Source organism: Cyprinodon tularosa, unplaced genomic scaffold, assembly GCF_016077235.1.
Source record: "Cyprinodon tularosa strain WSP-4 unplaced genomic scaffold, ASM1607723v1 ctg9, whole genome shotgun sequence".
Taxonomy (NCBI): Eukaryota; Metazoa; Chordata; class Actinopteri; order Cyprinodontiformes; family Cyprinodontidae; genus Cyprinodon; species Cyprinodon tularosa.
The window spans coordinates 95,907-111,231 of record NW_024039673.1 but is presented as its reverse complement, the minus strand read 5'-3'; the positions used below and the strand labels follow the sequence as shown (position 1 = coordinate 111,231).

Below are 15,325 nucleotides of genomic sequence, written 5' to 3'. Positions count from 1 at the left end.
ATGCTACTTTTTGTTTTTCTGTTATATAAACTCCCTATTAATATCATGACTCACAACAGAGGGACCCAGTATTCAGGCCAGACAGACAGTGGGATAACTTCAAAAAAGCATTAATTCAAAATAACAGGAAATATCATATCAGCTGCTGCAGCAGCTAGGTGTACGAAGCAGGAACGTCTATGGAAGAGAAACACAGGTTAGCAACTGCGATAATCAGCCGGAGGATGATTATGAACACGCTAGTCACTAACCTGGTTTGTCAGTTCAGTCCGGTAGCCAAAGACTGAGGATGAGGGATGAGGGAGATCCAGATACGGAAGGCTACAAGAGCTGACAGGAGATCTGATCAGGGCTGACCAAGGCAGAAAGAATAATCTAAAGGGTGAAGTCAAGGGACAGGTCTAGGTTAAATACACAAAAAAGTCAGACAGGGGACTGAAGACAGGCAGGCAACTAATTAGACAGGGTCAGGCAGGCTCAAAAGTCCAAAGGCAGAAACATATCAGGATCAGACAATCATAACACTAAAGTACGCTAGAAAAGCTATCTAGGTAGCTTAAATAGGAAACGGGAACAGTTGGATCTGATGAGGAACAAGGCAGAGCTAGACAGGGGAAGGAAGTGAGCAATCAAACCAGCCTCCTTAGACTGGTCTATGAACTTATGCGGCATCCCATTCTTAATCCATAGGGTTCAGTGTGACATTGGTCCACCCTTTACAGTTAAAACAACTTTAAGTGTTCTTGGAAGGCTTCCACAATTCTTACAAGCTTGTTTATGGGAATGTTTGACCATTTTACCAAAAGCAGGGACCAAAATATTAGTTATTGTGTTTAAATTTCATAGTATGAATAAATTAATTTGCTATTTATCAGTGTTTCACCTTATAGTTGACCTATAAACTGTGTGTTGCCACGAATCTGCATTCTATTTTTTAGAGAAACTGTTAATGTCAATTTTTTCACCATAAATTAATAGCGAAGAATGATTGCTTTGCAAAAATATATTTTTATGTCAATCATCATTGCAATAAATACCAGAAAATATTCATTTATAGGCGCTTTCTTATAAAAGTACAATGTACTGAATATGGACTATTTTTGTGACTTTGGGAAAAAGATAATGATCATCAAAAATAATAGCTTTCTTACTCTGTCTTTCTCTGTGTTTTTTTTCTTTCAGATTCAACAAACTTCATCTCGTTTTAAAATCAATAAACAGTAACATAAGTAACTCAGTGTAAATGCAAGTTTGAAGTTGACCTGGAAGCAAGAGGATAAATTAGCTTAAGGATTTAATTCATACAGACCTTGAAAGCGATTAGCAGATATTGAGGTAACTTCTAAAACTCGATAAATGGCCTAAAGTACTGAGTGTGCTTGATGCAACAGTCAAAGATGAGCATTCCAACTAATTTTCAAGGGCTGAGAGTCAGTGTCGAAAGAGGAGAAAAGGTTGGAAACAAAACCAATTTCCACTCGTCCGGAGATGATAACGCCAATCAAATAACCTCAGTCTCTGACATAGAAGAAGCGGGTCTGATTCAGGTCACAAGGTACAACACAGGCTCTATTCCTCCATTGGTGTGTCAGAGTGAATCTCCAGACAAAATTGTGATCTGGGGTTCAGAGCAGCAATGTGTGGTGCCTGAGCTCAGAGAGTTCGAGATCCACACATTCTTGGGAAGTCAGGAGGAGAATAATGAAGAGGAAGATGACGGAGAGAGCATGAGAGATGGAAAGGATGAGGGTCCAATGTCCATATCCTCAAGTTCAACAGCCAGTTCAGCTTCCACTGGTGTAAAGAGAAATGAAGACCAAAGCAGGGAAGAGAGCAGTAAGAGGAAGGAGAAACGCATTGCCTGTCACAGTGTTGAGGAGCTTGACACATATTTGTCAGGTTCAGAAGAGAAAAATGACACTAGATCAGGCAGGGCGAGACTGACGGGGTGTCTGAAGGAGTCGAAGTCTGAGACAAATGTGTTTGTCTCCAGTCTGTCAACTGTTGCTCTTAGTGGAAGTCTGTCATCTGCTCTGGATTCCAGTGGTGAAACATGTCTTATATCTCTATCTAGCCCCACAACCAACCCTTTTCCTAACACCAACAATCCTACCTCAGCCCAGTCCAGCAAAAGGGAAGCTTCCTTAGACACCAATCAGAACTCCCCACCACTCCATCCTCAAGAATATGACTGTCCACAATACTATGGTCAGGAGCAGAGACAGGAGGAAAGGGGTCATCATAGAAATGGAGTTTCCTATGAAGGAGGCCTTGGCCAAAGGAGAAGAGCTGGATTTGAAGAGAGGGTGCTGCCACCTCGACGTCAGCAGCTCGTCAGACCCCTCTGCCAGACAGAGATGATCAGAGAAAGAAGCTTGCCAGAACCAAAAACTCAGCAAACTAAAACAGTACTGCCTTCCTCTATTGATGCATCTCCAGAGTCACACAGCAGTAGGTCAAACAAAAAGTTTACAAAATCTGCTTTAAGGGAACCATCAGATCTTTCCCACCTTTACAACTTGAGTAGTGTTTCTCATCTTAGGCAGCCCAACCAAGCATTCCAGAGGGAGACACCACCCATGGAAAAACAGCCAACTACACAACATTTGTCTGGTCCCTCTAACACACCCATAATAGACAAGAAACCCCAGGCTCAGCTCACTTATAGAAGGAATAGCTCTAGTCCCAGCAAGACTGGGATTGAATCAAGGTCATCAACCCCTCCTCAATCCCCCCTCAGGACACCACAGGGCTCACCATGTCAGCAGCCCTCAATGTACCTCATTTCCAGGAATGTCTTTGGAGCTTCTAGGCACGTCCCATCAGGATGCAACCCAGCTGTACCAACCTCAGCTCAGGGCTATCGCAACAGTTGCTTAAGAGCTCCGGTGAAAACTAATATAAGCACAAGTGGAATCCCAAAAGCGCCTCTTTGCATCCAACAGAGCTCCACAAACTGTAACCCAAAAGAGAACTCCCCATCACCTAAACTTAAACCTAAAGGAGTCCGTCCCAAAATAATAACTTCTGTTCGAAAGAATCCTCAATTGAAGCTCCAGGCTGCTGATGGACCTTATCAGGTCTCCTCTCTGCCATCCAGGCTCTCAACCTACACCCACAGCCAACCAACAGTGGCCTTAAAAGATCCATCTAAAGACCCCTCCAAGCCTGAGACAGAAACCCAAGGAGCCAGAGTACTTAGTGCCTCCAATCCTCTATATGATAAATACCGCCAAGGGATGCAGGTGAACAGTTTCCAACCAGGGATGCAAAACAGGAGCCTCAGGGCTCCTGGGCACACAAACACAGTTCCTCCTGCACATGCACACAGCCACAATATATCCCCGAAACTGAGTGGCCGGGCAGAAAACTACTATGGAACATTAACTGAGGTGAGTTTAATTTACATAGTGTACTCTAAATGTATTTATTATTTCAGGTAATCAAGTACAGCTATAAGCACCCCAAATGCTATTACTATTTTAAATGGTTTTTAGTGATTTGCTTACAATGACAAAAGTACTGTATGACACAACTTCTGTATACAGTAATATTAAATTAATCAGCATATTATTGAAAAGTGTCATTTTTTCAAGTAACTGATTTCACTATGTGAAAAAAATATAAATAAATGAATGAATGACCTTATCTTGTGTTGAATATAATGTATTGTTTCCAGCTAATGAAAGCACAACATTTATGATTAGAATATATTGGCCTAATTAAAAAAGAAGCCAAATATTTTCTTAAAGATAATTTTATGAAGGTGCTGACTCTTTGTATATATATATATATATATATATATATATATATATATATATTTTTTTTTGTATGTTTTATGTTTTTATAATTAAGAAATTCAAACTTTAATTTTTTTGTTTTGTTTTTCTTTATGCCTCTTATTACTTTTTTATATTCCTGTTACCGGTAAGTTTTACTTACAGTATATGTGCGTAAACCACAGGCAATTTTGTGGTTTCCTGGGCAGTAAAGAAAATGTTCAGTTCTGTTTGATTTTACCTTTACTCTGACCATTTGTATTTCAGAAACATTATGCACAATGATTAGCCATATTTACACTATATACAGTATGTACATGATTTCAGCCCATGCATATTTGATGACTGATGTTTTGTATCTTTTTCCTAGTCCAAGGCGAGCTGCACAACATTGCCTCTACACACATCAGCCTTTTTGTAGATACACATAAAAAAGTCCCCTGGTATTTATGTTCCCCTATCACTAAACAAAAATAAATAAATAAATATTCATTCCGGTCATGAAAATCCTTCAGGCTAAAGTAAATTCTTAGTTCCTCTCATTCTCATTCACTGACAGAATTTGCACATCAGTATTATCTATGTGAATATTTTACCTCATTTAATCAGAAATCAAACGATAAGGAAATGGGGAAAAAGTTTAACTGCATCTTTTCCTAAGTTAAAAAAAAAACAGCCATATTGGATTTTTGCATCCACTTTCATAAGAAATCTTTAAATTTTCGATTTGTATTTCAGACTGCAGGGCATCTTGTTAAAAGTTTACATTTTAACTTTTGATTTTACCGTTTGTGACTTCTATTGCGGCAATTCAAAATATGTTATCTCAAGGCAATTTAATTTTCATACAGTCAAACTGGTTAAAAGTTTCTTTATTCATGAATATCTTTTATGTTAGAAAAGACTAGGCGACTCTCTATAGGAGAGAAACAGATAAGGAGCTGCACTATGAGCCAGTTTTATGTCAAAAGTAAGAGAGCCCAACAGTTTGCCACAGTAAAAGCTAAGCCCCTGGCTATTTCTTGGAGAGAAACAGGACTAAACACTGAAAAACAGGTCCAACGCTATCATCAATGTATAACTGAAGCTGTAGATGGTGGAGGCTCATCTTATGACTCCCTCCGCAAAGGTGTTACAGCCATGACAAGGAAAAGCAGAGCGAATATCACGTTATTGGTTGAACTAGTACAACAAAGCAGAATGATAAAAAGTGGTCCCTATGTCCTTCAGCATCCTAAGCCTATAACTAAGCTGCTAACTAAAAGATCTGCCTCCCATTGTAGTTGTAGAAATTCTAGAAACCACTAATAAACCTGCAGACTGAGACCAAAGTGCTGTGTTCACAATAAATCAACTTCATATTTGGATGTGCGCTACAGAACTGGAAAAAAAATGTCAGAGGTCTTTCATGTTGTAGTGCTTTAAAAAATTTTTATTGTCATTCTGATTTTTAGGGGGAGCGTTCCCACAGTTTCAAAGGCATCTCCTCTGAAGATGCAATGCAAGGCAGGACAGCTACACAGACCGGGGGAAGTGGCAGTCTCATTCGTTCAAGCAGAGGACTTCGTTTGGGTCTTGGAGCCGTTACCAGGACAACTGCAGGTTCAATCAAAGCCCGAGGACCCAGCCCAGGACAGAGGTCGACACCAGGCTTCAGCCAACCGATCCAAACTGTCAGCCCAGCAATCAATCACAAAAACCAAGACAACACAGGTAAATAAGAATCTATAGCACATTTTATCTTCTAGAAGGTCAACTGGAGATGCTAGTTTTGTCTTCCTGCTGCCATGAAACAATAAGCAGTGAGACCCATCCATCCCTCAGCTTCGCTCAAAATGAAAGAGGTTTATTAAAATGCATTCTTTCTGAGAATAATTATGGCAGACTTGATTGGACGGTTGTGGGAGGAGACTCATTCTGCACCAGAAGGCAGCAATCTACAAACTTAAGTTTAACAAAAACTAAATAGATAATAACCCACACACATATTCTCTTCAATGAATTTCTAATTTCGATGATACAAATAGCTCTTCTGATTGCTTAAATATGATTTCTGCTTCAGTCAATCTGTCTATGTAATATTACAGTAAGACATTTTGCCATTATCCTCCTGGAAAGAAGATTCATACGTCACTAACATACGCTATTGCATTTGTATTTTCCTTTTTTGTGATAGCTAAAACTAACCAAACAAGTGTAATACTCAGTAGCCATGTATACACATGGCAATAAAACTGCATCTAAAGAACTGATTTGGATGTTTTTATAATTTTTCTTTTAAGATTTCTTACTAATTCACAACCAAAGAATTCTCTTTCTTTTTATTTTCTAGAATTTATCCACTAAAATTATCTTTACTTTGTTCTCACTAGATCAGGGAACACTCACTGAAATTTGGTACATTTGTTATTTTACTTTGCCATAATAAAACCAAAAACCTCAATTGTTTCACTGGGAGTTGAAGTGACAAAATCAATTGAAGATGTACGTAATTGTAGAGTAAAGGGAAAAATAAATAATTATTCTCATTTAAAATAATTGTGAAATGTGTGACATGCATTATAATTCAGCTCCCCTAAATTATTCTATTTAAGACTCCTCTTTGTTGCAGCTTCAGCTCCTATTACTTTGGGGATTAGAGGATTATAATTGTTCAACATTTAAATCAAAATGTAAGATACTAACACATTATAACAGTTATAATACATTACTTTGTGGCCGTTGTGACACAGAGTTACGTTGAAAATTCTGCATTTTTGCGATTGTAAGCATACTTACCAGGCAAGGCAGTGATACACACTGAACCATTACAGAATGTAAATTCACTTATGCATGTTTCTTCATTCTTTCTTGCAGCAGTGATGCTTGGACTGTGTTGCAGGAATCACCTTTAATAACATACAGCTTAAAGCCTAGATGCGGAAATCTATACACACTGGACTTACTTTGAACTGTGATTGAAATCATTTGGGCTTATACCAGCTGCATGTCCTATTGATTGTTCCTGTCCTAATTTACATAACACATACAAAGAGAAAATGGCCTTGTTTCACTCAAAGAGTAACATACAAAAGATTTATTCAAAGAAATATATGGCATATTAAGCATTTTAACCGTTTACTGAATGGTAAGACGAATTGTATGCACATTTTATTAAAGATAAAGGATATCCATGCAAATTAACAAAAAAAAAAATCAGCACCATAGGCTGTGCTGATTTCTATATCTCAGGGATAAGTGATGTTTGTTAAACTAATTTCTAATTTCTCCTCCTTGTGTCTCAGAGGTGTTGAATAGGATAAGATGTGGGGGTGGGAAGGCTACAATGGAAATTAGGACATTTATCCCTAATGATCCTGACATTCTCATTCAAGAAGGGGAAGCTCCAAACTCATAAGCAGACTTCCTGACAAACAGGCAGACAGGGTGGAGGAAATATAAGATAAGCATGAGCTTCATCTCTAATGATACTGGAAGGGGTGGACTTTTCCACTTTGATTTTATTCCACTTTTTCCTCTCTCTACCATCAGGCGTCTGTTCCTTCCCTGGAAACATGTTTTTTCTCCTGATGCAGCAGTAATCCTCTACCTTCCACTGAGGTGCACAGCTGTGCCAAATGGAAAGGAAAGGAAAAAGAAAGCAGGGTCATCTACCTTATCTCTGCAGCCAGCAGGGGATAATGCTTTTCTTCTGTGCAGGATCTTGACCTCATATATGCAGGCTTAGGAAGCCAAGATGGGGATTTTTTTCCAAAGATTTTAGATTTTCCCCAGGGAATTCCATTTGTCTCTGTGTGAAGCCTTAATTGTCCATGTCGATACATCTTAAGTTTTATCTTGCTGTTGAGAATAATAGCTGCCAAAAAAAAAAAAAGATTCCAAACCATTGTTTTCTGACAAAAGCATTCTTACTGTTCCTCAAATTTGCTAGATTATTTTCAGTTTTCAGTTATTTATGTAATTCTATTTTGTTGGTCATTGGTTTCTTTTCAATTTTGTGTTAATATTTAAGCTGTGTCGCATTTTTTGAGTTACTCTCTGTATTCCCTCCTTTGCCAGTCTCCTTTACCCTAGCTCCCTTCAAGTTACTTGTATCCACACCTTCTCCAAATCAGCTGATAAGGCTATTCTTTGTTCTATCCCCCATATATATTCTTCCTCTTCAGTTTCCCCCTGATGTGTTCTGTATTTTGGCGTGTGTATTTCTTTCTGTTGCCTTTTTCATTAAATCAGCATCAATAATCTCTGTCTCCTCATCTCTGCAATTGAGTCCTTGTCACATCTTGGTTGTGGTTTAGAGGACCAAAATGCAGAGGCTAAGGTGATTTCTTGTAGTTTTAATGATGAAAGCAGTTAACAAAGGCAGGAATCCAAATAAAAATGTAACACATACCAGAACCATGGAGACATCAGGGAGCTAGGGAGAGACGAGGTGAGCAGACAACAGCGACAACAAGAACCAGCAGCAACAAGGAACCAACAAGGAGTGACAGCAGAGGGAGAGTATATGTTGCTGACTGAGACAATGGCAGGGCTAACGAGCTAACAAGGAGCAGGTGTGAGAGGAGAAAAACGAGGGAGCCAAGGGGAAAGGAACGCACACAAGAGGGCAACAGAGGAAAACAACAGAAAAACCTGAGAACTAACATAAATACAGAAACTGAGAAAATAAGAATTAGACCAATAAAACTAGGAAACATGGAGCAAAGTAAAGAACAACAGAAACAAAACCATGACAGTCCTCAACTGGAGGGGGGGGGGGGGGGGGGGGGGGGGGGGGGGGTAATCTCTGGGAGGAGGCAGAAAGTGTCCAGAGAGAATCCAGGAATGAACAGGGAGAACACACAAACTACCCACTGCCCCACTGTAAGCTATATTACATACAGATGGGCAGAAAACACCAAATTAGGGACCTGCAGCTATAAGTGCAGTGATTGGTGATCTTATTATGTATCAACTCTCCAGTGATGAAAATGAATGTCACACACTTCAAAATATTTGTGAAAAACATTGAGATGTTTGCACAACTCTCAATTTCACAGTTATAAGTATTTCATGTTGATCTAGTGATTAAATATTAACGTTTGATCTTGTATTTGTAAAATCTTAAGGTGACTGGATACTTTTTAAAAGAACCTTATCAGAAAAAGAAATTTGCCTGACAGTCTTTTGTGAGAGCCATTTTGAATGCCATAATTGATTTAGAGGAACCATCGGAAACTAGCCCAGTCTGTAAACACATGCAGAGCCAAACAAAACTATTTACTGGTTAATTATGCATAGTTACATGTTTACTTGCTGCAACAACCAGTCTCACCACAAAGACAACTTCCTGCTGTCTACTGGGAGCTTTGTCTACAACTCATCATGAGTAATCCTGCACTAGTGTAACTTAATTAGAACAATAGCTGTCATTCTTATCTAATTTTTACCACTGAATAAAGGCAGTTTTAAAGTGATTAATAAACTATTCAATTTTAATTTTCTTTTTCTTTGCTAGATGACCAGGTTATAAGCCACCAAGCTCCTGCTGTTCCTCCTGCTGCCACAACAACATCCCAGCCCCCATCCACAGCCTCCAGATCTCCGCTTTCCAAATTCAGTCAGTCAGGGTTGCGGCCTCCAGGTTTCTCCTCCAACCGTCTCCCAGCAGGTCGCCTGGCAGCCTTTGGTTTTGTCAGGAGCTCCAGCGTCTCCTCAGCCTCCTCAGCCCATTCCGCTGACAGTGCGCAGAGTGATCCCTGTAGGACAGCTCATGGTGAGTTGACTCTAAACAAAATGATGACACTATTTTACCAATTGTGAAATTGTATTCTGTCTTTAGTTTTTTTTAGTTTTGCTCCACTTTGACCAGATTTTGAAAAGTTTCCATTTAATCTTTATAGAATATTCTTTGTAGAATTAAGGGGTAAGGAGCCACATATCAGAACACTATAAGTTCTTGCTTTGCTATTAAACATTGGGGTTAGTTTGAAAAACAGATTGATTCTAAGGGTACTACACAAACTGTTTCAGTTAAAAAGAATGATAGTAATCTAAGGTTAAGAGTTTAACATGAATCACAAACCTTCCCTGCCAAGTAAATCTCTTTAACTCTTGTATTAAACAGGACATAAGTGGATAACATCACTCTCACAACTCTTTACTAATTTAGACGGCTCCTGACTAGGTCTTTTTCTTAGATCGTATCACTACTTGAAAAGACAAGAATATATCATATGTGCTATTTGGTGAACTCTGTAAATTGTCTCAATTTGCATTCATAGTGTGAATCTCTGATATTTTCCAGTTGTGATTCTAGGGCTGCTTGGTTACTTGGCTGAGTATTGAGGTAGCAACATGTCTATTTAATGTGACCTACATAGGAAGGCTTGCTCCTCTCCTCCCAGTTACAGCTGACGTAAGCTCCTGCGTTCTTTCCTCACGCACATCAGGCCCCCTGTTATGTCATCCTTGTTTCCCTCCCTTTGAATTATATTTTTTTTCATGTTTTTCTCTAATTTGTTTATAACGAGTTCATACTGTTGTTATGTTTATGAGGCATTGCCTCAGGTACAGTAAATCTAAGCGTAAGAATTTGCATACAAGTTTCTTTTACAGCAAGAAGTAGAACCAATGCTGAAAAATCTGTGTTCAAAATGTAAAATCATAAAAAAATCAGATTCGTCTGAAGTCCTAAATATTAAGAATATTAGAAACAAAGCAGAGAGACAAATACATTAATAGATAAACTTGCAAGACAAGGCAAGTTTATCTATATAGCACATTTCAACAAGAAATGTGCTATATAGATAAACTTGCCTTGCAGTGCCATAAATGCATATAAAAAAAGAAAGAATGGGGAAGAACTTAACTAATAAAGTTAAAATGACAATTTCAAGGGCAACTCTAAACAAATACATTATAAATGGGATTTCAGCAATTTAACAGTTTTCTTGGAATTTATTCCAGATAAGTAGAGAATAAGAACTAAAGGGTGCTTATCCATGTTTGGTTCTGGGTCAGGTTGTAAGAGGTCTGGGTTTTTGATAAACTGTCAACAAGGTTGTTATGTGCTAAGCAGTTCAATGATTAATAAACTAACAGAAGTAACTTAAAGTCTGTTAAAAGGTTTTAAATCTGGGTCAATGTGATGTGCTCCGATTGTTTCGTTTTAGTGAGGATGTGGGCGACAGCATTCTGGATCAATTGCAGGTGTCTGATCAACTGTGCAATATATTTTCAACACTCTTCCTTTTATCAAAAAACACATCAGTTTTGTTTTGGTTTAGCGGTAGAAATCTTTGAATGGGCCTATAGTCATATGCTGACATGACACCATAATGTATAGCCGCATATCTGCTGCATAGCTATTGTAAGTTATGTTATTGTTTATAAAGATTTGATTTAGGTGGAGCAGCAGAAATTGAATTGGAGGGACCCTAAGATGGCCCTGTATGAAACATCACATGTCAGTGGACTCTGATGTAAAGTCTCTTACTGACACAAAAAAAGGGAATTTCCTTCCAGCAGGATTTAAACCGGTAGCATATAAAAACTTTACTTGACATCATTGGTACTGGATGTATGGATGTAAGGATGTACAGATTAACCGTCTATTATTTTGGATTGGAAAGTGGTGAGTTCTTCAATAAGATTCTGTTAAAAATTCTAAGAACCATGAAATAAGAAATGCATACAAAAACATCACCATTATATTTTTTTTTTGAATTATTGTTTTATTTCTATTTTTTCCAGCCTGTTAGATATAGTCGAGGCCTGTTTTAGTAACAAAATACTAGTATAATCTTCCACTTATTTTTTTTATGCATTTTAGAAAAGCTGTTACCCAACCCTTTATCAAAGGTATCTGGAGGATAACACTCTCTATGATCTTAACCCTTCAGTAGAAATACAGATACCATCTGGTATCTGAGAGGGATTTCTTCTTTCTTTTGTTTTATCATAGAGCAAATCGACAGCCAGTTTTAAAGTAGAGCAAACTATATTAAAATATGGTGTCATCCGATAGAGGTGCACCTCTGCAGTAGACATATTCAAAGATACACATATAACCAAAAAGTCCTAGCAATGAACCATACTTCTCAGAGAATTTACTGTTGGTTTGCATGCAAAAACAGATTTGTTCTCTCTGATCCATGTAAACCACAATTATAGTCCCACACAAAATTCTCAATCTACCACATTCAATTCACTTTAATTCAGTTTATTTATATAGCGCCAACTTTGAACACGCCATCTCCAGGTAATTTACAAAGACAATACAATTAGATTGGTTAAAGTTTCTGTAGAGGAAAACAAGTTGATTACATCAACTCATGGATGAGCATTATCATTAGGGACGTGCAATTAATGCTCAAAAGATTTTAGAAATCATGGGAAGGAAATACACATTCATATAAGCTTTGCTTCAATGGATATTTTAATTTATTTTCAGTTAAAACTGGCAGGTTTATCTAATTCTTTAGATGAGTGCTCTCTACTGAACTCTGAAGAAAATGTATTTTGTTTAATTTTAGAGACAAATGAAACAATTGTTAAAAAAGGTTTAATTTTAAATGGTGGGATTATTACAGAGTGTGGGAAGCTGTAATCCATAAACCAATTGTTTAGATTTATCATTTCACATGTAAGCCTGCAAACATACACCCAGGAGGTCCTAAAGGCAACATCTGCACCAGTCTTCCTAATTTGCAATGAACTGGAGAAGCTCAGAGGAACATAAAAGGAGATCTAAGATGATAGCTATGAAAGGTAAAAGCGGTAATCCTTTGATGACAATATGGGTTGGTTTGCTTTGTATTTGAATTTGGTGTTTTTTGTGGCCTTTGTTTGAAAGGTGTTTGAACTCTTTTCTCAATTTGGATGAAAGTGAACCAGACTAGTTATTTTAATCCCCCTGTGTTAAACAAATTGGTGCCTGGATACTTTTTGTGTGCATAGGGAAAAGCCAATGTCTTTTTTGTGGCATAGACTGAACCTTTTTTACATTTATTTGATTGGGAAGACCTAAAGGAGACACAAAGGTTTATCTGTCATTGATCTGACTTTTTTTTTATGTGAAACACCAGGTAAGGCCATAAAGTTGGTTTAACAGTAAGCTGGATGAAATGTAGTATGAGCGTCAGTTAAACAAGAGACCTTAGAGATTATCTTCTCTATCAAAGATCTGCTGCTTCAGGTAGATTCAGCCATGATATTTTTCCTCTCCTTGGCTACAGAATAGCATCCATATCTAATTGGCACATCTAATTTGCTGCTCTATGGGTGTGAACTTGTGCGCATGTGTGCATGCATGCTTGTGTGGGTGCATGCATCACAGAAACCATCTGTTCGACGTGAGCTGGCAAGAGATTCAGATCTGAGCCTTGCGTGGCATCTGGGGTTTGACATCCTCTTTGCCATCTACTCTGATGCTTCTTTTTCTGCTCTTTTTTCCTGCTTATATCCCATTTCACTTCCTCTCTGTTTGCTGTTCATTTTGAATCAGAGAATTGATGTTTATGGTTGCATGGTTCTTCAGTTTTATCCTGTGCTCATTGGATTAATATGATTTCTCGAATTATTAGATTTTTTGGCCTAAAAAATGTATAATGCTTTGTTTTGCTTAGTAATCAGATTTCGCCATAGAGCTAAGACAGCTGAAGAGATGCCACACCAGTATCCTCCTTTTGCATTTGGCTCTCATCTCTTTAAATTGATCAGAGTGAATAACATGAACCATGATGCAATATATGAAAACCATCATCACCTGAGAAGGCATAGTGACAACACTTAAACCTGGATTTAGTCAATGCTTTATCGATTTGAAACAAACAAATCTAAATCTCCCAAGATGCCTGACTACTTCACTCTTACTTATCAATTAAGGCCACCTATGACACCTCTGAATCCATATAAATCTGTTCCAATATGTTTTGGGTTAAAAAGGTCTATAAATACAGTATATTACATAAGGGTTCACATCAGGATAATTGGGATACTGATATTTAGAATGTAATTATTGTCAAGTGGAAAAGAAAGGATTATTATGATTTTTTCAAACTAATAAAATCTAAAAAGTGAGGCTTGCTTATTTAATTAGCTCCCTCTAAGTCTGAAAGCGATGCAGATGTCGCCTCATGGCACACAATCCGGACTGTATGAAACAAATATAAATTGGAACGGAGAAAGGATCTAAACTTGGAGTTAAGAATAGCATTAATCATAGAGACAGCTGAAAAGACATTTGCAGCTATGAAAGAGCTGCAGAGATTTTGAGTTTAGGGTGTTAGAGCTTGTTGACAGATCAAGGATCTGCATTTAAGACTACTGCCTTAAACACAGGCCTAGAAAATTATAACAAACTTATTCATATTTGTTGGAAAATACCTAAATTCAATTAAAAAACTGCAGCAAAGCCTTCAAGCTGATATCTCCAGTTGATTTCCAACAACTGTGGCTGCATCTAAACTTTTCACTCTAAAAGACTTGCATCTATAAGTGAGTCAGGAAGGCTGAAAAAATAACATCCACCCATATTTCAACCTGAAAAACTGCCACAGAGAGAAAGTGTCATGGTTTTGGTTATATTGTGCTTTACTTTGCTCTTTGTTCCCTAGTTTTATTGGTTTAATTCCTTTTTTGTTATTTCTAGATTTGTTAGTTCTCATGTTTTTCTGTTGTCCTCTGTAGCCCTCTTGTGTATTCCTTTCCCCTTGGCTCCCTCGTTGTCTCCTCTCACACCTGCTCTTTGTCAGCTCGTTAGCCCTCCCTTTGTCTCAGTCAGCTATATATGCTCTCTCTCTGCTCTCACTCTTTGTTGGTTCCCTGTTGTTGCTGGTCCTGTCATCGCTGTCGCCGTCTCACCTCATCTCTCCTTGGGTTCTTGTACGTGTTTTCCCTTGAAAACGTAATACATGAGTATTCAAGATTGATGGTTATTATTAGAAATCAAAATATCTTTGCCATCTTTTTAATCTAGAATAAATTTGAACCTTTCTGAATTTTTAATATGCTCTCTTATTACACTCTAACCATGCAAAGGTGTTATAACTGTGCTATTATCATTAATGTATTATGATTTTTTTTGTTTAAGGTTTCACATAGACTATGAAAGTTTCCTTGTTTTATTGGCTTCCATTTAACATCACACTCATCTCTTTTTAAATTTGACATAATAATTCCTTCTTCATTAAAGATTGTTTGTAGGGTTTTTAATGGCCCTGCAGTTAACCTGGCAGTAGCCAGATTGATATGTGTAGAACTGACTTAAGTTCTACATTAGTTGGATTTGTTGTGAGATTGAAAACTCTGATCTCGCGACAATCCAGTTTGCAGCGCAAGGTTACTGCAGTTCAGCCCATGGAAAAAAATAAGATATCAATCAATCAATCAATCAATCAATCAATCAATCAATCAATCAATCAATCAATCAATTTATTGTCAACTACAATTTACATTGTAATCCAGATTTCTGTTTCTGTACAAATCATTCATCACATACAGGGGGAACGATTTAATGAGTTCCTATTTCTGTCAAGGGCCCAACCATAAGCCGGTTCCCT

At 37.7% G+C, this 15,325-nt stretch overlaps 1 protein-coding gene across 2 annotated transcripts in view; it reads left to right on the top strand.

Annotated features, from left to right (window-relative positions):
* The first annotated feature begins 1,188 nt into the window (after nucleotides 1–1,188).
* The window catches only part of mtus2a (microtubule associated tumor suppressor candidate 2a), a 37,335-nt gene continuing 23,198 nt past the window's right edge, over nucleotides 1,189–15,325 (top strand). For both annotated transcript variants that reach the window (XM_038273966.1, XM_038273965.1), the window contains exons 1-3: nucleotides 1,189–3,392; nucleotides 5,234–5,492; nucleotides 9,280–9,537. In XM_038273966.1, coding sequence (XP_038129894.1) covers nucleotides 1,383–3,392; nucleotides 5,234–5,492; nucleotides 9,280–9,537 — 2,527 coding nt within the window. In that variant the 5' untranslated portion in view covers nucleotides 1,189–1,382. The remainder of the gene's footprint in view (nucleotides 3,393–5,233; nucleotides 5,493–9,279; nucleotides 9,538–15,325) is intronic.